At 60.5% G+C, this 27,918-nt stretch overlaps 1 protein-coding gene across 2 annotated transcripts in view; it reads right to left on the bottom strand.

Annotated features, from left to right (window-relative positions):
* Nucleotides 1-228: 228 nt before the first annotated feature.
* TMEM255B (transmembrane protein 255B) overlaps nucleotides 229-27,918 on the bottom strand; it is a 45,664-nt gene continuing 17,974 nt past the window's right edge. Inside the window, exons 4-9 of one of the 2 annotated variants that reach the window (XM_008518132.2) lie at nucleotides 20,575-20,664; nucleotides 13,682-13,762; nucleotides 10,982-11,067; nucleotides 9,628-9,787; nucleotides 6,087-6,230; nucleotides 229-927 (exon numbers count right to left, since the gene is read on the bottom strand). In XM_008518132.2, coding sequence (XP_008516354.1) covers nucleotides 760-927; nucleotides 6,087-6,230; nucleotides 9,628-9,787; nucleotides 10,982-11,067; nucleotides 13,682-13,762; nucleotides 20,575-20,664 — 729 coding nt within the window. In that variant the 3' untranslated portion in view covers nucleotides 229-759. The remainder of the gene's footprint in view (nucleotides 928-6,086; nucleotides 6,231-9,627; nucleotides 9,788-10,981; nucleotides 11,068-13,681; nucleotides 13,763-20,574; nucleotides 20,665-27,918) is intronic. The other variant, XM_070579430.1, reaches the window with a different exon arrangement.

Raw genomic sequence — 27,918 nt, 5'->3', positions numbered from 1 at the left:
AAGGGCCTCAGGGACCGCCTGCTTCAGTGGCCACTTAGAGCATCTCAGGGGCTCGAGCTCTACAGGCACAGGCGCCCCCTGCGGGCTGCCATGCAGAGGGGACAGGGAAGCCTCCAGAACGTTCCGTGAAGGATGATGGCCACCTTAACGTGAGACACGCAGCCTCGGGGCAACCCTGTCTCCACCCTGACGCGGGTTTGGAAAAGACACACACAGACCGCAGCCCACTTGCAGCTTAGACAGCGTTTATATTTGAGCCAGAGCATCTCTCGTCTTGAGCAAATGATGCCAGGAGCACACAGCCGAGGGCGGAGGCCGCCCTTCTTGGGACACACGCGTGTAAATGTGTGAACACACGTTTCCTTAAAAACCATCCTCACACATGCTACAAGGCATGTTCCCTTTGAAACGTAATAACAGTAATAACTGATTAGGAGAATGTGGGGAAATGAAGCTTTGCTTCTGTAAGCAACGACGCTGCGGGAGCAAGGAGGCCACAAGGAAACTGCGGCTCTATCTGCCGTCTGCTCTACACGCTGGGCCAGTCAGCCGACTGGACATGCCACCTGGCGCCCTGGGGCTCTGTCCCCACCATCAGCCTCTGCTTGCCACGGATGTGCCCAGGGAGGGAAGGAGGTGTGGATTTCCAGAACGTTCTTCTGACGTCTCCAGGGGGTTGGCCACTGAAGCAGGGTTTGTAGAGGCTGCTTTGTTTTTCCACAAGCCAAAAAAATAATTTTTCAATGGACTCCCTCCATGTCAGGGTGTGTAGGGCGGGGGCTTCTCCCCCGGGAGGAAGTGGGTTGGCACATAGAGAGGCGGGGCGTGGGGAGGGAGCACGAGGCTGGAGCTGGGCTGGGATGGAGGCTGAGCGTCCTCGGACAGAGAGAGGTCGGTGGGAGGCGAGGCTGGGACGCTGCCGGAAGGCTGCAATTGAACAGAGAAGGCTTCCTCAGTCAGTGGAGAGGGCCAGCCACTCACACAGTCCACGTGGAGCAGAACACTCGAGCGCCACGCGCCTCTCCAAGAGCCCACTGGGGGCTCGGGCTCCCTCCCAGACTCAGGGTCCTTGCCACACCCAGCCCTTCTGCTGGGCACTGCTCCCTGCTTAGAGCACATTCCCAGTGGGGCCAGAGGGAAGGCCGGATTCCGCCCAGCTGGGGCCTCCTTTGCACAAACCCTGCTCCTGCAGCTGCCTGCAGAGGCGCCCCGGAAGGGCATGTGAAACACCCGTCTCGTCTGCAGAACCCCTCGGCCCTCCAGCCCCTTCACCTACTGTGCGTGAGCCTCGACTCTCAAAGGGGTGGCCTTTTACCAAACTGGCACCAGGATGCACAGAAATGGGGACGTGTCCAAGGAAAAGGTGGTCCAGCTTGTTTGGGAGCCCTTGGGTCCACCCAACCCTGCATATGTTTAGGAAAGACCACGGGCATCAACAGTTTCAACATAGTGTCATGGTTACTTTTATGCATTAACTTGGCGGGACTATGATGCCCTGATGTCTGGTCAAACACTAGTCTGAAGGTCCCTGTGAAGTTGTCTTCTAGACGTGGTTAACATTTAAATCAGTAGACTTTGAATAAAGCAGATACTCTCCATGTGTTAGTGGGCCTCATCTAATCAGTTGAAGGCCTTAAGAGAAAAAGGCTGAGGTTCCTGAAGAAGAGGGAGCTCTGCCAGGAGACTGACTTCGGACTCAAAACTCCAAGATCCATTCTCCCATGGGTCTCCAGTCTGCCATCCCGCCCCGCAGTTTTGGACTCTCTGTCTCTCCATCCACACATCTATATCTATATCTATAGACATGTCTGTGTCTATATATGTGCAAACATCCTGTCAGTTCTACGTCTCTGGAGAACCCTGACTAATACACATAGTCTCAAGTAAAAGTGACTCCGAGAAGACCAACGTTGGGGCACGGCACAGATTTTAAATCAATATAATTTTCAGTTTTCCTCCGCCCGCCAACAAACCTCTTAAATTTTACTTCTTTTTTTCCTTAAATTCTAAGGGCTAAAAACGCCCACTTAAAACCGATATTTAAATAAACAGAGAAGACAGTCCTTTCTGTGAAATAGCAGAAGGAATGTTCCAGGACTCCAACGCCTGGGTGGTGCCATGTGATCCCGCTGTTCCTGGCCCAACAGGTGCCCAGGGCCCCGAGAGGCTGGCCGTCTGCGCCCCTCTTCTGGAGACTTCCCCGAGGAGGCCCAGGAGCCCGGGACCTCGGGACTCTGAAGGGAGGATTTCCACACAAGCTGAAGCTGAAGACAAGAATGTCACCGACTCCAGGCCCACAGCTCCGCCTTTCAAGATTCAACGGCACAGGCCCCCCTCACCTCTTTCTTTCTTTCTCTCAAACTCGCACTTCCTTCTGACCACAGGGGATGAAGCAAACCTCTAGAGAACATTCTCTCAGGTCTGCTGGAAGCTCCCAGCTCCTGTCACGCACGTGCCTGCTCGGTTCTCTGCTAGAAATGAGGAGCTGAGAGAAGCACGGAGCAAACCACCCCAAACTACAGAGTAAACCACCATGGACCATGGAGTAAACCACCATGGACCATGAGGAAACCACCATGGACCGTGAGGAAACCACCATGGACCATGGAGTAAACCACCATGGACCATGAGGAAACCACCTCAAACCACAGAGTAAACCACCATGAACCATGGAGTAAGCCACCACAGACCACAGAGTAAACCACCACGAACCATGAGGAAACCACCACAAACCACAGAGGAAACCACCATAAGCCTAAGAGTAAACCACACGGACCACGGAGGGAAGTGCTATGAACCACTGAGCGAACGGCCAGGAACCGTGGAGAAACCTCCCCACAGACGGGGCCCCACTGGGGACAGGCTCTGCCCACACAGGCGGCCCCAGGGGGAAGCGGACATAAATCCCTTGGCTATGGGGTGCCAGCTCAACGCCTGCTTGCGGCCTTTTTCACAAACTCACCGACACCGAGCCCGTCCCAAGTTGACCAGGCAACTGCTGGGAGCCAGAAGGTGGCCCCTGTGAGGTTTGCCTGAAACAGCGCCCACAGCCGTCTCGCTCCTGCTGCCACACGGGAGTCTGCTTAACAGCTAATGACTACCAGAGCACTTAAAATATCCCCTTTCCTTCTCTGTGGCCGGCAGGAGCCAAAGCTTCACTTCTGTTGTTTTTCTCCTAAGGAAACACACGAGCCTCATTGATTTGTCATCTCCTCGAAATCTGATTACCGACGTGCATGTAATTAAGCTCCCACATGCGCCAGCGATAAAAGCTGCTCAGGCCGTGGGGGGCATCCCTGGGAGGCTGAACTGGGAGCATCTGCTGCTTGTCAAGAGCCAGAGGATGAGGACGGAACTTGACCCAGACGACAGCGGATCCATCCACCAGCACGCATGCATGGTGGGAGCCACGCCCATGCCCGCACTCCCACGGGGAGGCGTCTCCAGAGGGAAAACGTCACCCCCGCAAGAGGGGGCCACCACCTGCACCCGACGCCAGGACCCAGACCCATCGAGAGCGCCCGGCTGCTGCCGCCCCAGAGGACCAGCAGTGCCCAGGATGAGGCAGGGCCGGCATGAGGGGTGTGCCCTCGCCGTCCTCCCTCACAGCCCAGCTTGCAGGAGGCTGGTGATGGACCGGCCCAAACGTGGAGGCTTCCACATGGACCCTGACGCCCTGATGAGACAGCCTCGGCCCCCGGGGAGAAGCTGGTGCAGCTCCGCCTGCTCAGCACCCGTCACCGAGCTCCACGCACATCTCTCCCCACCTCGCATCCCTGTGTGCGTGAGCGGCTGCAGGGCCCCTGGAGTGGGTGATGTGATGACAGGCTCGATGCAACCTGCATGTGATGTGTGTGTTTCTCTGCATCTGCCCATCTCCCAAGCTGGTTTTTGTGACCAAAGGTGGCCAGCCAGCCACTGGTCCACACTCCCTGCAGCTGTGGCCTCAGGTCCAGCGTTTGGCAAACCAGGAAGATGAGAAGGCAGAGCAGAGCCCCAGGAGGCAGGTCACGGCCAAAGTGACAGGGCCCTTCCCATGCTGGGGACCAGAGAAGATGCCCCAGAGCAGGGATGTAGGTGGCGTCCGGGAAGGCTGCAGGTGACACCAGGACCTGCCTCCTCAGGAGCGAGCACTAAGGGGTTGCTGGCAAACGCTCTCAGCATTTCTGAACCTCGGGAAAATTCCTTCCCACATCACAGAAGTGGAGAAGACTCACTCTTGAGCCAGCCCTCACCCTGATGGAGACACGTGCTCACAGGGCCCCATGTGCCCTGGACTCAGGAGTTGCCCGATGGGTCCCCATGGGACTAGGGCCTGGGCCCCAGCTCAGGATTTGTTGATTGGCTAACTGGTCGACCCTCCCCGGAAGGAAGAGGCCCCGAGGCCCGGCCTGTGAGCCGCTGCTCATGGAGACTTTAGGTGGGGCTGCCGCGTCGGGTCCTCCTTCGAGAATTCGAAAGCGCCAACCAACACCCAGAAGGCACGGCCTCTAGCTTTACTTTCAAGGCGAGCAGAGGAAACTGAGGCAGGGGAAGAAGGGACGTGTTCCTTCCACACGGAGATAGCACCAGACCAGGGGCCTGTTTGTCACGAAATTCATGCCCAGGGGCTTTTCCTCGGCACTCTGCGCCCCCGCATCCTGGGCCTCAGAGAGCCCCACACACCCACTTCCAGCGCACGTGCTGGTGGATCTGGGGAGGGCTCCACAGAGCTCCCTTGCAAGGGTCACGCGGTGCCCCGGGCGGCGGGCTGGGACAGACATGGCTCCTCTGCAAGAGAGGTTTGCAGAGCTGAGGGGCCTCGGGGTCGCAGGCCCTCCACGGGGCACATGGGACCACGTCCATCTCAGTCCCCGCTCAGACCTGGCTGGCTGGCACAGCGTCCTGTCTCAGGACACCCCTCTCTGTCCAGACAGGTCAGGCTGGGGGCTGCGCACACCCTCCTCCCGAGAAGCCATTTTTCCGAAGAAGGTCTCACTGCCTGTCAACATTGCTCATGGGGCGCTGGTCCCCTCAGGTGACATATGAAGACCTGCCACTTCACGACAAAGGACCAGGGCTGAGCCACCGCCCCCACTTCACCCACAGCCCCCCACCCGAGCATAGCAACATGGGAACTCTCGTATTTCAACATCGTAAGCCTCCTAGAAGTTGGTGGTGGTTGCTGGTGTCACTAATATTTGCAAAGAATGTGTGCGGAGTCCGCTGGCTGCGCCGCCCAAAGTGGAGGCCAGAGGAGCCGTCTGGACCCGTGGTTCTCACCTTCGCCCCCTGAGGACACAGGGCAAAGCCTGGAGACACAACGAGGGGTGTGCAGGCAGCTGGGGCCAGAGATGCTGTCAGCACCCTACAGCGAGTGCACAGGGAGCCCCACCCCAACACCTGGCCCCAGTGTCGACAGCACCATGGTTGGGGCCCTGGTCTGGAGTCCACACGGTGACAGGTCATCAAGGTCCATTTCAACCACCGACAGACCAAAACCCCAATGGAAATGGAGCCCAGAGCAAAGCCAGTCTGTGGACTCGGTTTCCCCCTGCAAGGTCCTTCTTCCCACCACAGCCCCAAGGCCAGTGGCGTTGTGCTGGGGGAACTCCATGAAATGCGGCCTCCGCAGGGAAGTGTGGCTGGATGTTGGCAGATCCATTTGGTTCCGCCTATGAGACTTTGCTGTGCTCCCAGGACCCGGGGTGGGATGTCCCCAGCTACTCTGGCCAGGAAACCACAGCAACCTTCTGTGGGACCAGGTCATGGGCTAGAAAAGGCTCAAGGCCTGAGGGACACCGATGGCTGGGCCACCAGGGCCCCGCAGAGCAAAGGATGCCAAAATGCCAAATGGGGTGTCTAACATCCGTGGTCGGGGGCTGTGTGGGGCGGCCTGGAGTCCCCGCCCTGTCTATCCCCAGACGCTCCTGCCACTTCACATGGGCACCACCACCCCTGTCACCTAAATCGGGAGAGGGGAGCCACAGGCCCACCCCATCTTCCCTCAGCCCAAGTCCCCACCCTGCGTCCTGTCCGACCAGGGCTGTCCTGGGCGCCCGCTGCTGTCATGTGGGCAAGCAGCTTCGCCGGCGACCTGGACCTACCTGCAGAGGCAGCGGATAGGACGAGCAGGTGGGGAGGCTGCCAGGCACCGGGCAGAAGCCGGTGTAGGCCAGGATCTGCTGGGCGGGGTTGTAGAGGATCTGAGGCAGAGCGGACCGGCCAAAGGCCAGCTGGGACACAGGGACCTGCCACGAGAACGGAGGTGCGTCAGCCGGGGCCCCCCTCGGTATCCCCCTGGAAGCCCCCCTTCCAACCGTTCAGGAGGTGGGGTCAGTTCCCCCAAGTCCACGAGGGAGAGACATCGAGTCCTCGGATCCACGTCTCCAGAACCAGAACTGAACGCCTGGAAGCTGGGCGTCTTTCCTCCTGTTTGCTACCTGTTTGTCCCAAGGATCTGCCAAGACGCCACCTCGGGCTCAGAGCTCTTTGGTGCACTTTTTGAAAAAGCAAGAAAACCCCGTTCCTCGTCTCCAGGAGCTGGGGGGCTAAGGAGCGGGTGCCTGGGCAACAGGGCGGCGACCTCAGAGCTGCGCTCAGATCCTGCCGCCTCCTGGGACCCCAGCCAGGGCCAGACCTGACACCGCGCCTTTGTCAGCTCTAAGGTCAAAAGGAGAACAGGACACGGGCCCTGATTCACCCCGCCCGCCCGTCCCCAGAGAGGACGAGGGGCCGTAGGATGGACCTTCCCCAGAGGGAGGCCGGTCACCCGCGCCGGGCACTGGGGGTGGTTCCCAGACCAGAGGTTTGTCCCTCCCTGAGAGGACAGGGCCTGGGTTCCCACCCAGCCCCCGTGGGGCCGCACGGCTGTGGGGGGAGGGGCCAGGACAGCAGAGAAGGATTGTCTGGAAACCCCTCACCCCCCTGAAGGGAACAGTGCGGGGTCCTGAGGAGCGGGGCCAGGAGAGAAGGGCCAGCGGAAGTTGACCAGCAGGGGAGGAGGCCTGGGGGCAAGGATGCACCCCGAGCTGCCTCTACCTGCTCCCAGCTGAGGGGGGACCCAGGGGTCAGCGCAGGGGTCAGCCACCTTGTAACCCAGCCCTCACCTCCCCGCCCCGCCCAGGGCCGCCCTCTGCACGTCCTGTGCTCAGACGTCCCCTCCAGGACCCCCAGGAATGCAGGCCCCACCTCCGAGGAGCGGATCACACAACATGCATGTGAGTCCCGCCAGGCCCAGCATGGCCTCCTCTGCCCAGCAGGAGCTCAACACAGATCTGCTGCCCATCACGGATTCAACGAGGCCGCGTGAGTCAGTCACACTTGAGGAGCGACCGGGACAGCTCAGAAACAAGGAGACAGAAGACAGAAGACCAGAACCTGGGGCAAGTCTGGCATGCCACCCGCCCGGATGCCACAGCCACGAACAGCCGCTGCTGCGGGCCCACTGCGTGCACAGGCTGAGCAAGCACATCCTGGCACAGCCGGAGCCGGGCCCGCCGAGGGGTGAGGCGGTGTCAGTGGACTGAGGCCTGGTTTGCAAGGAGCATCCTGACCAAGGGAACAGCTGCAGCTGGAGACCTGGGAGCTCAGGCCAAGCAGGGGTGGCGAGGGGCGAGGGTCGAGGGTCAAGGGTCACGGGTCCCGGGTCTCAGAGGATGCTATGGGTCTGAGAGGAGCTGGCCTGCCTTGCTCAGCATCTGTGCCATTTTGAGGTATGGGGACAACGGGGCAGGCAAGCGTCTCCCACAAGGGAGCAATACATTAGGCTGGGGCAGCTTGGCTCTGTCTGTGGGGCTGGCAGCCCACTGGCTTCGGCCCTGGATTCCTGTAGCTGCCCTGAGCCCTCGTCACCTCCTTACCCCTGCCCGGCCGCGTGGGTAGCAGGACCCCACTAGCTAGCAGGACCTTCCACCTGCATCTTTCAGTGTGCCTCCCCTGCCATGTCACCGGGTGGCCCAGCATTGGGGACCCTCTGCAGACCCGGGACCTCGCACCCCGCCTGCAGGGCTCACGCCTGGCGACAAAGACCACGTGGCCTGACATGGAAGCCCGCGTACGCTGAGAGGGCTCACCCAGTTTGGGGGCTCAGGGAGGGCCTTCGCTCCTTCAAATAACTTTGAAACTGTGAAATCCATTAACTTCTGGGAGCATCTGCTTCATAAATTTGCAGAATTTTACAGAATTGTCTTCCTGCTTCTTGCCCCAGAGATTTGGGTTTGAGAAAGAAAGTTGTCCAGAGCAGAGTTTGGACACAACTCTGTGGTCAATGTAGCCAGTGGCCCTTCTGGGCATCGCTACCTTCCCAAGGGGATGCACCAGCAGCCTTGTTGTGAACTCTGATGAACACAGCTGCTTCTGGAAACCCGCCGCTGCCCACTGACCCGACCACCCTCACCAGGCTGCCGGACGGCAGGACTGAGCAGACACACGACCTGCGATTGACCTTGCTGTGCTCCTGGACAGTCTGCTGAGAGTGGACACTCTGAAATGGTGTCAGCAGGAAAAGTCCCCACGACAGACGCACCATGTGAGGGCGCTGGTTTGGAACAACCAGTCTACAGGGAGAGGACGGGAGCAGAGGATTCTGCCCGGCCCTGAGGCCCAGCCTGAGCACCCAGCCCTGAGCACACAGCCCCGAGGCCCAGCCTGAGCACGTAGCCCTGAGGACCCAGCCCCAAGGCCCAGCCTGAGCACCCAGCCCCAAGGCCCAGCCTGTGCACACAGCCCCGAGGCCCAGCATGAGTACCCAGCCCCAAGGCCCAGCCTGTGCACACAGGCCCGAGGCCCAGCCTGAGCACCCAGCCCCGAGGCCCAGCCTGAGCACCCAGCCCCAAGGCCCAGCCTGTGCACACAGCCCCGAGGCCCAGCCTGAGCACCCAGCCCCGAGGCCCAGCCTGAGCACCCAGCCCCAAGGCCCAGCCTGTGCACACAGCCCCGAGGCCCAGCCTGAGCACCCAGCCCCGAGGCCCAGCCTGAGCACCCAGCCCCAAGCACACAGCCCCGAGGCCCAGCCTAAGCACCCAGCCCCAAGGCCCAGCCTGTGCACACAGCCCCAAGGCCCAGCCTGTGCACACAGCCCTGAGGCCCAGCCTGAGCACCCAGCCCTAAGGCCCAGCCTGAGCGCCAGCTGTTTTCTGTGAACAGAGAGCTGAGTTGAGGCTCTGCCACTGGGACACTTGGTGGGGCAGCCTTCGAGCTCGGCCTGCAGTCAGTGCTTCCTGGAGCAGCTGGCGCTCGGGGCCCAAATCCAAAGCCCCTGCTCCTCGTGTGACATCAGGGTTTGGGAAAACGCCCCCAGACCTACCAGGTCCACATGCAGTCGGGGTGGGAATGGTGGGGATGGCGCGGCAGAGTGGGCAGCCGTGGTTTCCCCCTCCAGCGGAGCTCCCGTCTCCTAAACGGGATCACCGAGCACAGGCCTCGGGGGTGGAGGGGAGGGCTGAGGGGCTAGAGCTGGCCCCACTTCCAGAACAGCTGGAGAAGGCCTGCTGTCCTCATTACACGTGGCTGGCAGTTTCCATGAGCCTCAGTTTCCCCATTTATAACTGAGGGCGTGAGACCTGCTTGCCCACCTCAGAGAACAGGAGCCCCAAAGCCCCAGTCTGACTCGAGAGCTGTCGCTGGCCGGCACCGGGGGCCACTCACCATGTCCTTGAAGGCCCCCAGGACAGCAGCCGTGACGATGCCCAGGAGCAGGCCCAGGACGTTCAGCCCCGCCGAGGCCCAGAGCAGCCGGTGCAGGTGGAGCACGTCCTGACAGCTGTTCACGCCCACGAACTCATAGTAGGCGGGGGGGTGCTCGGAGCTGCGCATAGCATGGGACAACGCATCACCACAGCTGCAAGGAGGCAGCCTCGCGCCACGACAGAGCAGGGCCGGGGACGCGGTGCTGGAGCCAGATAAACTGAGCCCAGATGAGCTGCGGGTCTCTGCCCACAGATGCCAGAGGGCCCTGCAGGTTATGCCAGGGAGGGGCATTGACCCGGCCGACCCTGAGGCCTGGACAAGGGAGTGTCATCAGCCAGGGTGACCCTGAGGCCTGGACAAGGCTGTCCCCAGGGAGTCTGGGCGTCCACCTCAGGAAGGAGCCGGACCTCTGAGCAGGAAGGATCACCCATGCCCCCTCCCCAAGCACAGGCCCTGGCAAAGGGGCGGTGGGGCCTGACTCAGTAGCTCCCAGAGCATTCGGGTGTGAACTGATATGAGCTCTCTGACTCACCGCCCAGCGGGTAGTCCTGGCCCTCCTGGCATGGACCCACAGTGGTCTGGGCCCTGGACCTTGGGCATCACAGTTGTGGGTCTGCAGCCTGGGCTGCGAGGACTTGCAGGGGCAGCCCCATGACCCCTGTGACCGCCATGATCCCCATGCTCACGCTGCTCCTCCCGTTTGGGTTTGGAAATAGGATAGATCTCTTCTGGGGGAGGGGGTGCAGCTTAAACCCCTGGGTTCTCTCAGTCCAGGGGGGGTCCCTAGGAAGCAAATGCCCACTTTCCCACTGGTTTTAATGCGGGTGCTCCAGCCACTCACACAGTTTAAAGACGATGCAGGCTTGGGGGTCTGGTTCCCCACGAAGGGGCTCGGACCCTGCACTCCATCCTGACAGCACGTGAACAGCTGCACAAACTGGAGAATCAGCCTGCCCTCAGGGATGCTGGTCACCAGAGCCTGCCCGCTGGGAGGGGACACCCAACCCCGGACCCCCAGCCATCCTGTCCCAGCTCAGGGTAGGAAAGCCTGAGGCTCATGCGTGAGGCTGAGGGAACAGAGACAGCCTCACTGAGGAGACGATCACAGACTCACAGTGCTGCCCCCACTCACTGAGCCTCAGTTTCCTTGTCTGTGAGACGGAGCTGACACCCGTCAATGCTGAGGACTAAAGGAGATGCAGAAGGAGCAGCGTCAGGACTGGGGCAGGAAGGGAGGCCGGGGGAGGGCGGCCACTGGAAGGGCCAGGAGTGGCGGGGGCTGGGCCACAGTGCCCTCCCTGTCCCCACCCACCTCTGGCAGGGGTACAGGTCACAGCAGTAGCAGGTGTTGCTCTTCACCTTCAGCTGGCACTTGCCGTTCGGGGAGTGGCAGGTGACCTGCAAGCAGAGACTTGTGGGTGCCCGTGGCTCCTCACCCCGGAGCGGGCAGGGCTGCCTCCCTGGGAGCCAGGACCCGGCCACCGCACCCGGTCAGGCAGGCAGCTGACCCTACGTCTCCTGCCCTCCCCCACCCCCATTCCAGGGGCAGCAGAGTTGGGGGGCAGGGCCCTCCCCTCCAGGAGGAGTTAGAGGACCAGGCGTGGCCACACCTGCCAACCCTTGCTGGACAAGGAGAAGGAGAGGGTCCCTGGCACCCTGCGTCCAGGTGAGGATGCCTCCAGGTGGGACCCTTGCTGACCGCCCAGGGGACAGCTCCCGGCAGCCTGACCTGGCCTGGCCGTCCCCTGCCAAAGCCACATGGAGGCCTCCCCTCGGGCTGCAACTGTTGGGGGGGGCTTGGGACGTTAAAGGATCAAGATTGGGGTAAAAAGCCATGTTCCCCCACCCCAGCACTACTGGATGTGGGCACGAGCCATGGCACCCATGTGCCGGAGGTGAGCAGGGCAGAGACCCCCGACTTCAGAGGTCGTGCAGCAATGTTCAGAGAGGGAGGGCGCTACACCGAGGGGAGGGCAGAGACTCTGGGCCGCTCTCTCATCTCTGCACAAGCTGGGGTGGCTGTGAGAGGTGAGCACCGCCCCGGGCTGGTGAAGGAGCAGGACGAGACCCTAGAGGTCATCGGAGTCACCCTGGAGCCCGGCGGGTCGGGTGACTTGGTGACTCAGACCCAGGGGGGCGGGGACAAGGGACGAGACAGGTGAGACCTGGAGGGAAGAAGTCAGGGTGACATGCAGCTCTGAGCGTAGCAACCAGCACATGGGAGGTCAGATGGGAAGCTGGAGGTCAGGAGGCCTAACCCTAACCTCTAACCCTAAACCCTAACCCTAACCCCTAACCCCTAACCTCTAACCCTAACCCCTAATCCTAATCACTAACCTCTAACCCTAACCCCTAATCCTAACCACTAACCTCTAACCCTAACCCCTAATTCTAACCACTAACCTCTAACCCTAACCTCTAACCCTGACCCCAACCTCTAACCCTAATCTCTAACCTCTAACCCTGACCCCTAACCTCTAACCCTGACCCCTAACCTCTAACCCTAACCTCTAACCCTGACCCCTAACCTCTAACACTAATCTCTAACCTCTAACACTAACCTCCAACCTCTTAACCCTAACCCCTAACCCTAACTCCCTCACCCTTACTCTATGTGTCCCCTGCTAGGAGCAGTGGAGACAAGAGCAGGGTGGTGGCTCGGAGCAGGGTCAGCCCCCAGGAGCCTCGAGCCCCACCCCTCGCACAGCTTGTCCTTAGGTGAAGCTCCACGTGGCCACACTCCTCTGTCCACGCGTCGCCCGTGGCTGCTCTTGCACCGAGAGACAGAGCTGAGGGTCTGGGACTGAGACCATCCGGCCTGTAAATCCTAAACTATCAGTGGCCCTTAGGGGAGAGCTGCTGGCCCCTAGTTTAGAGCTGAGTGGGCAGCTTCAGCCCCAGAGTCTTTGGGGAGCCTCTTAAACCCCGTGTCTGCTGACCCCCTCCCCGGAGTGGGACTCGGTGTCAGGATTTGCTCCAGCCCCCGGACTGACTCCAGGGGACAGTAGGGTGAGGAGGCCTGGTGGAGAGATGGAGCCGGGCAGCCCCAGGCATGTGGGCCTGTCCAAAGAAGGCCGGACAACGGGGCTCAGGAGTGGGGCTTGCTTCTCTGTGATCCCAGGAGAGGGGAACAGTGCAGCTTGAACTGGATGGAACACATCTGGGTGAGTGGGAGGGAAGCACAGGCCTGCAAGGGCGGGCGCACAGGAGGGCCTGGAGGGCCTGGAGACCCATGACCCTCTCTGGACAGGACGGGTCCCCAGGGCTACTACCCCTGGCCAAGCCACGAGTGCCGGGACTGGCCTTGGGGCAAGAAATGTGCCATCTTGGAGAGCGGTGACAGGCAGCCTCAGGTCAGCAGCAGAGGCCCGGCCATGAGGCCGCCCTGTGCCCCAGGCCATGGCGTACAGAATGCCCCATCTCATCCTGCGGGCCATGGAGCACCCCATAAGCCATGCGGGTGCTCTCTGCTGCTCCTCTCTGTCCCCCTCCTTGACACTGGGATGCAGTTTGAGAAGCCGTGTTTCATTAAACTAACCATCTACGCAGAGCTGGGCAAGAAACACCCCCGGGGACGGTTTAGCGAGGACAGTGAGCCCCCAAGGACTGAGTTGTGCCTGGCATGGCAGGCAGCTACAACAGAAATGGACTCGCCATGCAGATGCCCTTGGCTGGGGACCGTCGTCAGTGTAGGACCCTAGCTTTTTATTCCAGCAGTTAAGGCAACAAAAAATGCTCATCGGAAAAGCCATACTGAGCTGAAGAAGAACGCCAGGGTGGACACGTGTCGGAGACGCCAGTCGGCATCAGGGGTGCCAAACAAACACGACACATTAGATGTCAAAGCTCAAAACACAGTGTGAGCACAAATGCCTGGTGTGGCACGGGGTCGAGACAGGACAGAGGAAACACCAGGATCCAGACACTCAGCCTCTAACCAGGGACACAGGAAGCTGTGGGACCCCCGGAGCAGCAGAGCAAAACCAGACTCGCGGGTCAGCACCCTGCTTACCTCTGTCTGGTAGACGTCCTGCAGGTACCCCACCCCGCTGGAGTAGAACTGGCATCTCCCTGTGGTGAGGGGCCTCGTCTCCTAGAGCCAGAGAAACACATGTGGGATGGAACGGTTTCATCCCCAAATCAGGAGCAGCCAGAGGCAACTTCAGACCCATTGGCCATGGGCCCTGAGCCTAAAGGAGAGACACTAACACCAACTCGAGGCTGCCAGGTGGAGGACGTGAAGCAGAAAATACCACAGCTCATTCCTGAGCAGCTGGGCTCCTGCGCGCAGGACACCCCAGGGGAGCGGCACCCTGTCCCTTTGGCTGGGCTGACACATCTTCTCCTCGCACCGGTTCACACAGGGCAGCTGAAGGGAGGTGGCTACGTAACCTTTTGAGGGGCACCCTACAACTCTCAACAAGGAGATCCTTGGCTCCTGCCTCCTTCCCTGAAAACAAAACATGTTTTTTTACTAGGAAGGGAGCAGAAAGTATTTCAGACTAATTCACTCATCCAGCCAGACATCCACCCAACCACCCAACCATCCACCTAATCACCCAGTCATTCAACCATCCATCCCTCCATTGATTCTTCCATCTATCTGTCCATCCACCCCTCCCTCCATCCATCCATCCCTCTATCCATCCCTCCATTCATTCTTCCATCTATCTGTCCATCCATCCCTCCCTCCATCTATCCATCCATCCTTCCATTCATCCACCCCCCCGCCCATCCGCCTCACCCCTCCCTCCCTTCCTCCATGCATCCATCCACCCACCAACTATCCAAGCACGTATCCACCTAAGACCCTATCCAACCATCCATCCACCAGTCTGTCCCCAACATTCATGGAGCAGATACAATGCCAAATTATAAAAGTACCCAGGTAAGCCACAGTTCTCACCCTTAGGGGATTAATGAAAGAGACAGAAAAATAAACCGATGATTACAAAATGCTTATAATTGCTCCGGTAGAGAACAGCAAGGAGCACACAGAAGCTATAAGATGCCGAGAACCTGAAGTTATAATCTGAAGTTATAAAATGAGTTAGGATCCCAATAACTGCAGTTTTATCACTGTGTTAGTTGTATTTCTCAAAGCATTCCTACTTCTGATCTAAGAGGAGGGGATAAACTACAGTGGCCCTGGCCGCCGCTGCTGATGGATGGTGACCGCTGCACACCAGGCCCGCCCCGGACGACACAGCGAAGGTGGAACGGAGCTCAGGCTCCATCCTTGTGGAGTCTGTCTTCCCGTGGGAAATGCACGTGGAGCATGTAGGATGGTGGGAAAGGCTGTGGAGAGTCAGGAGCCTGGGAAGGCAGGGTGGGGCTGCCATACGGGATCTTCCTCAGCCCTTCTCAGGCCCCAGCTCCAACAGGATGAGGCTGTGGGTCTGGGCCGGTTCCGTCCATGGGGACACTCTGCTGGGCACCTGCTGCCCATTCTGCTCCTCCTTTCCCTTCACGGCATCGTCCTGACGAGGCCTTCGCGTCAGCACGTCTGGCTCGGCGTCTGCCAGGCCCGGGGAATCTGGCCAGTGCGCACGGCAGCACAGTCCACATGCGGTGACAAGCTTTGGGTTCTGAGGAGTCATGCGTGTGGCCAGTCGCCCTCATTCCTCCAAACAATCATGCAGAAAGGCCCTTTCAGACTGGACGCCCTGCTGAAGGGTCCAGCCTCGCGGCACGAAACGTCGCCTCATGCCCCCTGGTCTAGGTGCAGCCCAGCTCGAGGCTGGCCGCCCAGGCCTAGGAGGACACGTTGGACCATCGGCTCTGTCTCAGTCTGCTCGGGCCACCCTAAACCACCGACAGGGTGGCTTCAACCACAGGCGTTAACACCCCCGGTTCTGGAGGCTGGAAGCCTGGGGTCAGGGTGCCAGCACCATCGGGTTCTGGGAGGACGCTCTTCCGGCTTGTGGACAGCTGCCTTCTCACCGTGACCTCACAGGGCAGAGAGCTTGGTCCCTTTTATAGAGACCCTAGTCCCACCTCGGGGCCCCACCCGCATGACCTCCTCTCATCTGAATCACCCCCAGAGGCCCCCCTCCAGGCACCATCACACAGGAGTTGGGGCTGCAGCATGCGGATTTTGGGGAAGAGACACCCAGCCCACAGCAGCTCGGGAGCTGAGTCAACTCCCGGCTGAGCGTCATCTTAAATCAGCAGTGAAGACTTGGTGTAAAACGTGGGCTTTTCAGTGAAGCCTTCTCCCAACACGGAAGCACGGTGGTTTGGTGTCATTTTCCATCTGATCTTTACTGTTCAATCAGGATGAAATAATTGTTATTAGTTTTGAATTAAATAAAACTGCAACCCATTTTAGCCCCAGATAAATCACACAAACTTAGTTTTCAAATTTACGATGAAACTGGAAACCGTGTTTCTCCAGGGATAACCCTCAATCTCTAAGTCCGTGTCATTCTGGCTCCGGAGTGTGGGCAGCAGGGGCTCAGGAGGAGCATTTCACACAGTTGTACATAAATTAACACTAAAACATCACATTAATCATTAAAGCTCAGTTAAAACCTGCAGGGGTCAGCTAACCATAGCCCTCGGGCCAACCCGGCCCAGAAAAACCTGCCCGGGTCAGCCAACCACAGCCCTCAGGCCAAACCCAGCCCACGGTCTGAGTTTGTAAATAAAGCTTTATTGGCACACCATTGTGCTCATTCGTCCGCGTATCACCTGGGGCTGCTTTTATGCAGCGACAGCCAAGTTGAGCAGCCGTGACAGAGGCCACATGGCCACCAGCCTGACGTGTTGACTCTCTGGCCCTTTCCAGGGAAGCAGCTGCCCAGGTCCATTGCACATCCAGCACAGGCAGGACCTCAGCAAGCGGCCGTGAGATGAATGAAGGAGCCAGGAGCTGCCCAGGAGGCAAGAGGACACCTCACACCTGGTGCTGGCGCTGCGCAGCCAGTAGCTGAAAACAACCCAGATTAGCTACTGAATTAAACGCTCTGTGGTGACCACAGGGTTGCTCTGTCAGAACAAGCCCACCCTGAGCTGGAACAGGAGGCCTGGCCGAGTGACCCCCAGTATTGACCACTTCTCTATAATGAACCGCGACCCCAGGTGTCTGCCCATCCAGAACAGCTGACCGAATGCCCCACTGTGTGGAAACGGCGGGGAGGCCAATTCCTGACAGATCTCCTGCCAGTGACGACCTTCCGACACCAGGGCCGACGTTCCGCTTCATGGGCGGCCGGTGACTCTGGAACAAAGGAGCCTGGAACCGTGTCCAGCGATATTTCCACGTTGCCTGTGAAGACGAGTCGCTTCAATGAGACCCATTCATCCAGGAAACAAGATGGCGGAGACGCACGCCGCCCCCCCCCCCCCTTCACTCTGGCCGCACCGCAGGGGGAGGCTCTTCCCCTTGGGGACCTTGGTTTTGAAGGAGATGTCTCTCAGATGAGCAGAGGGGCGCCTGGGAAGACTGGCACACACAGGGGCCCAGCCGGGACCCCGCCTCCAGCTGCCGTGCAGCCCGCGTCCAGGAAGGCGGGCTGCACTTTTCCTTCCAGAACCAGGGTTCCCAAGACTGCTGCCAGACGCCAGTCCTCCTCCCACTTGGCTCAGAAATGGGAGCGAACAGAAGGGAGGGAGCGTGGTCCAGGCGCAGACTGAACCCCGTGCCCGGAATTTAACCAGAAAATGAGCTGACAGGCGCCCAGTCCTTTGAGAAATGGTTACGTTGCAGATGTTCATAATCACTTATGTGGCCCCAGCACCTACAGTTGGCACCGTGGGAGCCACCGGGACACTGAGGGGGGCATGGCAGCCCCTCCCGGGGCCCCAGTCCTCAGAGGTGGCGGCAGTGAGGCCATCAGGCTGGGTGCTGGCTGGTGCCTCCCATCACGCTCGCGCCTCCACACGCCCGTCTTGTCTGTTCCGGAGACGCACTGTCTCCGCTCCCTGACGTCCCCACATTTTTGTCTCTTGTTGTTGGCATCTTCAGTTATAACTTCGGGAAGTACCCAAAGCCGATTACAGTCTGCAGAAAAGGGCAGTGGGCAAAGTGGTTTCTCGATTGTCCAACAATAACCATCTCCCTGGAGAGCCAGACTGCGTATCTCAAACCTGGAAACTCGCTCCTCACCCGTCACCTCCCTGTCCTCCCAGATATGAGGCCAGCCCTGGAAGGATGGGCCAGTCCCGGGACACTGGCCACGTGCAGCCGGAAGACAGCTGGAAACCAATGAAAGAAGAAAGAAAGGCCACGGACTCAAGGAATCCGCTCTGGGCTCTGTGTGAGGCCGGGGGCATCTCGTGGAACCTGAGCCCTCGGGAGGCACTGGGACTGAGGCAGCAGGAGGGACCCATCACTGCAGCTTTAACGTCAAACCCTGACTGGGAGGCCGACGCCAGGCCCTTCATTAAAGATCCACAGTGCCGGCATTTTCTAAGCCTTTTATTTGGACGTAATTTCAAACTTACAGAAAAGTTGCAAGAGTAGAGAACTACGAGGCACAGACTCTGCCCAGATTAACTTCCTGTTAACACCGGGCGCCAGCTCATTCAAGATCCTAAGAAACTTCATAATTATCAGAATACTCGAAGCATCCACGTCAGCGTGAACCGGCGAAGTCTAACATGCCTGGCTGGTGTGGGCAGTACACGCGTCACCCACGACACGGGGCCTCAGAGAAACGCCAGCCTGTTCTCCTCGCAGGCTCTGGTGGGGTGCTGGGCCAGGACACAGGCCCACCCCTTCCTTCCGAGGCAGGCGTGGTGGGCTCTCAGGGAAGCTGGACCACTCACTCGGCCCCTGCTTACTGCAGCGGGATTCCACCTGGCGTCCACGACCCCGCCCCGGCCTGCCTTAGGCCTTGTCTGTGTCTGGCCGCCTGCAGAGCCTGGAGTGGGCCGCCCCTCACCCCGGCTCCCGGCCTCATCCTCTCCCAGGTCACAAGCCAGGCAGGAACCCTCAGGACTCAGTTGAAGACGCCCATCTTCAAACATCATATACAATTTCCTCAGTGAAATCCAGCTATCGCTGCTGGGCCCTGTATTTATAGGGGAAAAACCAGGCGTGTGAAACCTCGTCCAGCCTCTGCCTGTGGTTCCCAAAATGTCCACGCCTCATTTCAACTGAAAAAACATGGTCCGCCCAGGGAGGCACAGGCTTCTTTGATTGGGCAGACCCTGAAAGGCGTGCACGGTTTCTTGCATCCTCGGCCACACTCTAAGAGCTAAGAACAATCCCGTTACCAATAAGGAGGCTGGAAGCCCCTGGCTGAGCCCCGAGCTCGAACCCAGCCTTCTCTGGCTGAAAAGCCTGCACTTTGTTGTCCGTTTCACCGCAGCTCCCTGGCCGCCAGGCTCTCTGCACAGCTCAGGCTGGGGGCATGGTGGACAGTGAGTGGGCTCGGGCTGCGGAAGGACGTGGGGCCGGCTGCCTCGGCACCAGGGCTTTCCCGTCTCCTGAGTCAGCATTGCCCCTAGCATCGCGCTCTATGCTGGGCCTTCAGGACGAGGCACGGCAGAGTCGGTCTGGTGAGGACCCGCCTCCCGGCCTGCAGACAGCGTCTTCTCTGTCCTCACAGGTGAGAGGGACGAGGGAGCTCTCTGGGGCCTGTGTTATAAGGACACCGATCCCATTCGTGGGGCTCCGCCTCCCAGAGTTCCCCCGTGCCATCACCATATGTGGGGCTGGGCTTCAACACGTATGGGGGGACACGAACCTTCAGGGCTCAGCACAGGCCCTGGCCACGCCTCCCTGCACCGCCGCTCAGTGAAGAGCTTGGGGGCAGCAGGAACATGAGGCAGGTCTGCATCTCGGCCCAGTCACGTCTGTCTAAGGCCCTGAAAGGTCCACTCGTGGTTCTCGAGAAAGAGAACCGTCAGTGCACTGTGCCTGCCTCGCTGGAACGGGGGCCAAGAAGACGCTCCAGCTGGACGGGGCATCTCTGGACCACTTGTGGCACGGCCTCTGACTTCGCAGGTCAAAGGTGACATTGGGTGGAGGAATGCGGACGACAGCGCTACACGTGACCGACGCTGTCTGTCTGAAAGGCAGTGGGGACGCTGACGACCAGACGTGAGCGCTCCCAATACAACTCTGCCGCCGCGCTGCATTCAGCTCAACTGACAAGATGCCCAGACTCCTGTAATTTGCCTCGTTTGTAAGTCTGCCTGCGGTGAACTGGGAAGAACCATTTCCTGACGTAACAACAAATCTTCTATAAACATGGAAAAAAGGTTAGAAAAACATCCTACATGACAGACGATGGGTTTCACCTTCTGCCCTTGACTTGGCTCCATAACTGGTTTTAACACAATTTAACGTTCATATAACCGTCACCCTCACCAATCTCTCCCTTCTTTCCCCAGACCCTGTTCAGATAAGGCTGAATCAACACGAGTGGTGTTCTGTGCCGCAGCCGCACAGGAGGCACGCTTCTCGAACGTGTGTGTCCTGACCCAACTTGGCTCCAGTGTAAACAACCACCGGCAGATTCTTCCATCTCAGGCTCCCACAGCATTCAACAAATAAGCGGGAAAGGACTTCACAGGCGACCGCGCCAACCTGGAGGCTCTGTCATGATCTTACAAGAGAGACGTATTGAACCACAAACCCAGGGGAGTCACGAGGCAGCAGACCTGGGGCTGCACCTCGTCTCATTTAGAGAGCCGAGGAGAGGGCCCTGCGAAGCTGCAGCATTTGACTCTAATGGAGGTGATGGTGCAGAGGGAGTGGGGAGGATGTTGGGGTCACTTTTGCAGGAAACAAGAAAAACTGAGAGAAGGGAAGGTAGCCTTTGGCAAATACAAGTGGAGAAAGAAACGTGGAGGTCGGTGAGCCAAGTCCTACGAGACGGGATTCCATTTTGTGAGGTAGGGTCTTTAAACCCGGGAAAGTGATAGAGAACAAAATAAGAAGATGGGACTCACGATGTGCCGAGCGGCAAAGACGCCGTCCACGGTGGCGCAGCAGAAGGCGGCCGCCACGCCGAAGCTGAGGAACACCACGGCTGCCACCAGCTGGAAGGGGAAACACAGAGGGAGCGGGCATTGAGTGTCCCACAGGAGCCTCTGTCCAATCACAAACCCGCCCACAGTCCCGCCCAGGGATTAGCTGCTGCTCCCGCAGAATCTCCCGCACCACGCCGCCCCTGGCCTCAGGGACTTACCGCCCAGGACGATCCGGGCAGATTTCGCCCCGAGCCGGCACATTCTTACTGTTTGATTTCACACGACAGGTGGACCGGAGGGCCCTGGACTGGGCCTTCAGTCCCTCGCCCCTCTGCACGCACCTCACGATCAGGGTTATTTACCCAGTGTCCACGGGGGTGTGTAAACGGTCTGCAATTTCTTCCTATTACAAATTCTGTTACAACGACCCTAAATGTGTTCTATATAAAAGATCTGGGCGTGCGTGTGAGTCTTTCTGTAGGAGAGACAGGGGGCACGTGCCTGCTGCCTCGTTCCCTCCCTCCCACAGCCTAACGCCCAGCTCCTCCTCCCAAACGACACTTTGTGTTATTAATCTTTAAGTTTTGCCAATCTGATGGGCAAGAAAAAGCCTTATTTTTATTTTAATTTGGATTTCTCTGAGGTTAAGAACATTTTCTTACATTTTTTGGCCATTTCTTAAAATTTTTTTTACCTTTCTTGTGAAATAATTTCAGGTTTACCAAAACAAACAGCAAGAATAGTACAAAGATAATACATCCCCAGATGTCCTTCCCTCAGATGCCCCGAGTGCTGACCCCTCAGAGCCACACCAGTGACCCTTCTTTGTCTGCAATGTCCCCCACAGCAGAGAGGACCGGCTCTCAGGATCCACAAGGCTGGTATTTATTTTTGCGGCCCTGGAACGTGCATAAAGTGATTTTGGAATTGCTAATCCGACCTCATGGAGATGGAGCTGCCAACCTGAGCACAACGTCCATGTGCAGGTCTTGTCTGCAGCCTTAAGAACAGCGGCAGAAACTGCTCTCTCTCGTTACCGGGGCAGCTCCCACCCCGTGGTTGAGGGGCCGAGCACCTGGTTGCTGTGCTCTGGATGGCCCCGCGCCTCTCCATCCTTGTTGATCTGAATTATTTATTTGTTCAACAAAGCAGAGGGAGTCGGTAGACACTGGCTGGTCTGACATCAGAGCTTTGAGTTTCGGTTTTGATGGAAAGCCCCAATGGCTGCTCTGGGTGACAGAAGGGGACTCGAGGGCCGTGCTCCCTCTGAGCTGTTCCAAGGAGGGGGAGCTGCCAGCTCTCTGCATTCTCCGTGGACGAGCCCCTTCCCTCACCCCCGCCAGAGGCCAAGCCCCCACGTGTTGCTTCCAGATGAAAATGGTCCCCCGACACTGCAAATCTCAGCTGTCGCCCGAGTCCTTTGGGGGTCTCTGAACCAGCCCTCGGTTTCCCCATCCGGAAAAATGGGTGTGGAGCTCTGACTTAGCCACGCCTTGGACAAATGCTCCTCCGTGCCTGCCAGGACCCACGAGTGGTCTAGGCGCCGCAGTGCAGATGTGACACAAACAGCAGGCGACCAGGTCCCCCGAGGTCCGACACTTTGACATTTTATGAGGAATTGACGGAAGAGAACCCAGAGCCCCGGGGAGCTGAGCAGCGAGTTCCGCTGGCACAAGCCTCGCCTGAGCGGAAGACTCACTTCCAGCTGGAGTTTCCACAGCCGGGCCACTGAGAACCTAGTGTCGTGCACGGCTGCTCTGGGTCAACGGGTTGCACGGGGACGGGCCCCGAGGGGAGGCAGCGGCTGCTCCGAGAGCGGGAGAGAAGCAGAGACGGGTGGGGGGGCCTGTGAAGCATCGTAGCCCAAGGCGGCAGCTGCCATCACGGGCACAGAAGGGCCCTGGCCTCTCCCCTCAGACAAGGGAGGCAGGAACGGCCCCATGGGGAGCAGACCGAGCCTCCTGCAGGAGCACGCACGGCGGCGGGAGTGCACCGGGAACTGTGGCTGAGGTGGGACGTGAGCCCCGTGGTAACCGGGAAAGTCCCGGATGCTCAGGGAGTGCGGCTGGAGACAAACCCTCCCTCGGCCTCTGCGAGGAAGCGGGATCCTGGGGCTGATCCCGTGAAATCCCCGCATACAAACAGAACGGTCGTCGTGCGCAGGTCACGCAGAAATCGTCTGCAGAAATTATACCTGACTGAACTTCCTGCCCTCGTGTTGCTGTGATGAAAAAACACACAAAAACAAAGAAAAGGCTCGGAAGGCAGCTTTCTGGCCTCCCAGCACGGCCAGGCGCCTCCACTTCTCCGGAGGAAAATGAAAAGCCTGCGTCTAATTTGGCAGCTGTGTCCCCGCAGCCTCCGCCTTGACCTTCCGGCTCCCCGACGGCCAGGCTGGTCCTCCCTGGGGTCCACCCTGCAGAGATGGAATTTACCCCGCAGCTCACGCTCTTCCTTGGCAGCGGCCGTGAATCACGAGGCCACGCCGCCTCGTCAGCATCAGCCGGGAGAGGAGGGCGGCCCAGCCCGTGGCCCCCGCGAGAACGCTTCTGTGGGTGACCACAGCCTCGACCCAGCGCAGCCTCTGGAGGACACAGTGCCACGCTGTGCCGAAGGGGCGCCTGCCAATTCCTGTCGGGCAGAATTCCCGATCAGAGGCCAAAGGAACAAAGACGTGAAGATGAACCAACTCACGTCAGAGCCCCCAAGTCCTTGAGCGAGGGCATCCTGGCCGGTCCTGAGGGCAGACGTGACGTGGTCCTCGTCGGTGGTTGGCAGAGAGCACCCAGCGTCAAGGTCGGAAGGGGAGCGCTGGCCCCACCTGGAACCCCAACCCCAGGCCCATCAGGGGAGGGCCTGCCTGACAGAGAGCCCGTAGCCGTAATCTCTGGAGTTCAGATGCAGCCCGCCCCCGCCCCCGACCTCCCCAGGCAGCCCCATGGTCTCCGGAGGAGGCCGACTTCCTGACACAGAAGCCACGGGCGGCTAACTCGCTCCTCGGCACGTGTCTCCTGGGCACCTGCAGGCTCCAGACTCCGGGCAACACTGGGGTTCCCTGTGCACACGGCCCGACACCCTCTCTGCAGATGGCTCACCCAGCTCACGGGCAAGAACCCCTTTGAGGGCACCATTCCCTCTTCCAGGCCTGCCTCCCCCGGTCCCCCACCATCCCAGGGCCTCTCTGGTGTCCCCAAGGAGCTGAGCTGTCCCAGGACAGCCCTCCCAGAGCCCAGCGGGGTCTGTGGCCAGTCCAGTGACCCCCTCAGAAGTGGGTGTCTGCCTGGCCCCGTGCGGTGTGTGCCACTCCAGCTCGGGGGTTGGCCCAGGAGGTCCCCTAAGCCCTTGCCAGTTGCCTGAGAGACTTCCAGAAGTGGCACTGCATGTGGCCTGCTGTCACCCCGTCACTTCCCTCACCGCGAGTGGGTGACCGGAGCTGCTGTCAGGACCTGCTGCCCCAGAGCTCACCCCACATCGACCTGATGACCTCGGAGGACGCCACGCTGCACATCCTGGCCGGCGGCCAGCTCTGACCCGGCTGCGGCCCGGTCACAGTCCCAGACAGCTGAGACCCTGGCATCGCGCCTCCACCTGCCCTCGTCCACAACGGCACAGAAAGCAGCTCCAGAGTCTCCTTGGAGGTTGCGGGCCTGCCCGCCCCTGCCTGGGCTCATGAGCTCGTTCCGATTGGGTCTCGCACAGATGGTCCCCACCACTCGAATGTCCCCATCCACCTCCAGCCGGCCCTGCCTGGTGCCTGTCCTTCCTCCACTCCTGGAATGGCAAAATTCAGGGCGAGCGAGACCACCTGCGGGATAAATTCAGCGCTGGGACGACCACCCCACGGTATTCCAGGGGCCTCTCTGTGCGTAAGCCCCAGCGCCCAGTGGGTGGCCTTGGGAGGGACCCTGGAAAGTCTCTCCTCCAGCCCTTCAGGCCAGAAGCGGAATCCTCGCCAGAATCGGGGGCGGGGGGAGAGCAGCCTCTCAGCAGAACCGGACGCTTCTCCTGGGTGTCGCCTGGCAGCCCTGCTCTCCTTCCAGCTGAGCCTTGTCAGCGAACACACACAGCGCGAATCCCCCCAGCTCTCTGAGGCACAAACCGAGTCCCTTCCACGGCCCGCAAGACCTCCAGAACCCGCAGCCTCCGCAATCAGACACTGCCTGTTGCGGCAGGGCTGCAGAAGCTCTAGATCGGGGTCGTGAATGCATCCACCGCTCCGCACGTGGTCTCTCCTCTCGGGAGAAGGGCGCCAAGTTCTCCCAGGGAAAGGTCACCTCCACACCTCTGCTGGGCTCAGAGCCCACGTCCCAGCAGGGAAAGTAGATTAAAAACAAACGCCAAATAGGCAGATAAGGTGGAGGGGATACGAGGAAAAGACAGAAAGGAACAGGGCAAGGAGACCACGTCTGTGGGAGGCCCTCACCACGGAGCACAGGCCTCTGGGGGCTGGGGCGTCGGAAGAGATCAGGCACCAAGGGGACAACCCAGGCTCCCACACAGCTGAGCAAAGGCCCCGAGTGGGGAGAGCAGGGGAGGGGCAGGCCAGCCCAGAGCAGGCCCCGCAGGACTTGGGGTCTTTTTTTTTTGAGGAAGATTAGCCCTGAGCTCACTACTGCCAGTCCTCCTCTTTTTGCTGAGGAAGACTGGCCCTGAGCTAACATCCGTGCCCATCTTCCTCTACTGTATATGTGGGACGCCTACCACAGCATGGCGTGCCAAGCGGTGCCATGTCCACACCCGGGATCCGAACCAGCGAACCCCGGGCTGCCGAGAAGCGGAACGTGCGCACTTAACCGCTGTGCCACTGGGCCGGCCCCGAGGACTTGGGGTCTTATTGTGGGCAAGACGGCACACAGAGGGCTTTGGGAAGATCCACCCTGGACGTAAGGGAATTCTCTGAGCAGGGAGTGAACCGAAGCAGGGGAAACGGGCGCAGCTAGGACAGGGATGACTGAGGCCCCAGCAGCAGAGGAGCCGTGCTGAGGGCGAGGGAGCGGATCTGAAGGTGGAGCCGGGAAGACGAGGGGGGCAAAGACGGGTGGGGGACTGCAGGGTTTTGGGGGGCCGTCTGTGAGGGCGGACGCGGCACTGATGGAGGAGGCAGGCGGCACCGGAAGTGCGGTCCTGAGGGCTCAGTGTGACAGCACGACGGGGCGGGCAGAGACACAGCACCATCGCCAGGACAGAACGTCACCAGGACGGAGCCAGGGAGGCCACAGGAGGCTCCAAAACCAAGGCATCGAGGCAGCACTCTCCCATCATCCCTCCCCAGGTCCCCCCTCCCCAGGTCCCCCCTCCCCACGCCCATCCTCCCCACGCCCCTCCTCCCCACGCCCCTCCTCCCCACGCCCCTCCTCCCCACGCCCCACCTCCCCTCTTGTCCCTCATCACTGTGTGTCCCCCCTCCCCACGCCCCTCCTCCCCACGCCCCCCCTCCTCCCCACGCCCCTCCTCCCCTCGCCCCTCCTCCCCACGCCCGTCCTCCCCACGCCCCTCCTCCCCACGCCCCTCCTCCCCACGCCCCTCCTCCCCTCTTGTCCCTCCTCCCCACGCCCCACCTCCCCACGCCCCACCTCCCCTCTTGTCCCTCATCCCTGTGTGTCCCCCCTCCCCACACCCCTCCTCCCCTCTTGTCCCCCCTCCCCACGCCCCCTCCTCCCCACACCCCCCTCCCCAAGCCCCCCCTCCCCACACCCCTCCTCCCCTTTTGTCCCCCCTCCCCACACCCCTCCTCCCCTCTTGTCCCTCCTCCCCACGCCCCTCCTCCCCACGCCCCACCTCCCCTCTTGTCCCTCATCCCTGTGTGTCCCCCCTCCCCACGCCCCTCCTCCCCTCTTGCCCCTCCTCCCCACGCCCCTCCTCCCCTCTTGCCCCTCCTCCCCACGCCCCTCCTCCCCTCTTGTCCCTCATCCCTGTGTGTCCCCCCTCCCCACGCCCCTCCTCCCCTCTTGCCCCTCCTCCCCACGCCCCTCCTCCCCACGCCCCACCTCCCCTCTTGTCCCTCATCCCTGTGTGTCCCCCCTCCCCACGCCCCTCCTCCCCCCCCCCCTCTTGCCCCTCCTCCCCACGCCCCTCCTCCCCACGCCCCTCATCCCTGTGTGTCCCCCCTCCCCACGCCCCTCCTCCCCACACCCCTCCTCCCCTCTTGTCCCTCCTCCCCACGCCCCTCCTCCCCACGCCCCTTCTCCCCACTTGTCCCTCCTCCCCTCTTGCCCCTCCTCCCCACGCCCCTCCTCCCCTCTTGTCCCTCATCCCTGCGTGCCCCCCCTCTCCTTTTCTGACCCAGCCCCCTGCAGCTTTCTGCCCCACCCTCTGGCGCTGTCACTGGCAAAACCCGATACACACTCGGCCCCTTTGCGACACCCCGTCCCTCCTGGCTGTGCTCGGGGTTGTCCTGCCCCAGGACGTGCTGGCCCTGCAGGCCTCTCCTGTCCTGGTCCCTGGGCCTCGGGACAGGCCGTCTCCCGCCTGGCGCGTGTCACACACAGACCAGCCTCCCTTCTACTGCCCACCCCCACACCGAGTCCACGCCTCAGACTTGGTCCTCCTGGCGGCTGTGGTTCGCTGATCCTGGGCGACTCCCTCGTTCCCGGCTCACCGTCACCCTCCCCGGTGTGACGCCTGCCACGATCCTCAGTGACTCTGATGTCCAGGGTGACCCCTCCCTGCCTGGGCTCTCAGCCCCTGGACCAGCTTTGCCGCCTGCTTTGTCTTACTTTCCGGGGTTTGTCTTGCACCCCCACGTCCTGTCTCCTGCCCAGTGACACTCCTCCCACCCAGCCCTTCATCCCGCTGGTCCTCCACACAGTTGCCACCCCCTCTGAACCCATTTCCCAGCCCACGGACCCTGGTCAGCCCTTATCACCCCTCTGAACACAGCCACCCCCCGCTCGTCACAAACGTTGTCATACTCACCTGCCAAACCCAACCCCGTTCTCCCGCCGTCTACACACCTGCACAGGTGAGCGTGGAGACCTGTCCTCACCCAACTCAGGGCCACCCCAGCCACACTCGCTCTTCCCTCCGCCCCTCACACTCCTCCTCCCACCCCTCTCCGCAGTCAGTGACCCTGCGCTCAGAAGAAAACGGCACAGCACCTGCCCCACACCTGCCAGCCCTGGCCATCCCCTGTGGCTCCTCCGACCGCTCCACTTCCCTGAAAGTAACCTCCCGACGGGGCGGACGGCCCTCGGCACGCTCGCCTCCCGTCCCACCTTGTCACGGTAGCCATGTCCTGATGGCACGAATCCCTGGTCCAGCCTCAGACCTCACGGAGCGGGTCAGTCAGGAGCACATGACACGCTGACCACTCCCCTACAGACC

This window comes from Equus przewalskii, chromosome 16 (genome assembly GCF_037783145.1).
Source record: "Equus przewalskii isolate Varuska chromosome 16, EquPr2, whole genome shotgun sequence".
In the NCBI taxonomy this organism is placed as follows: Eukaryota; Metazoa; Chordata; class Mammalia; order Perissodactyla; family Equidae; genus Equus; species Equus przewalskii.
This window is presented reverse-complemented; position numbering and strand designations above follow the sequence as displayed.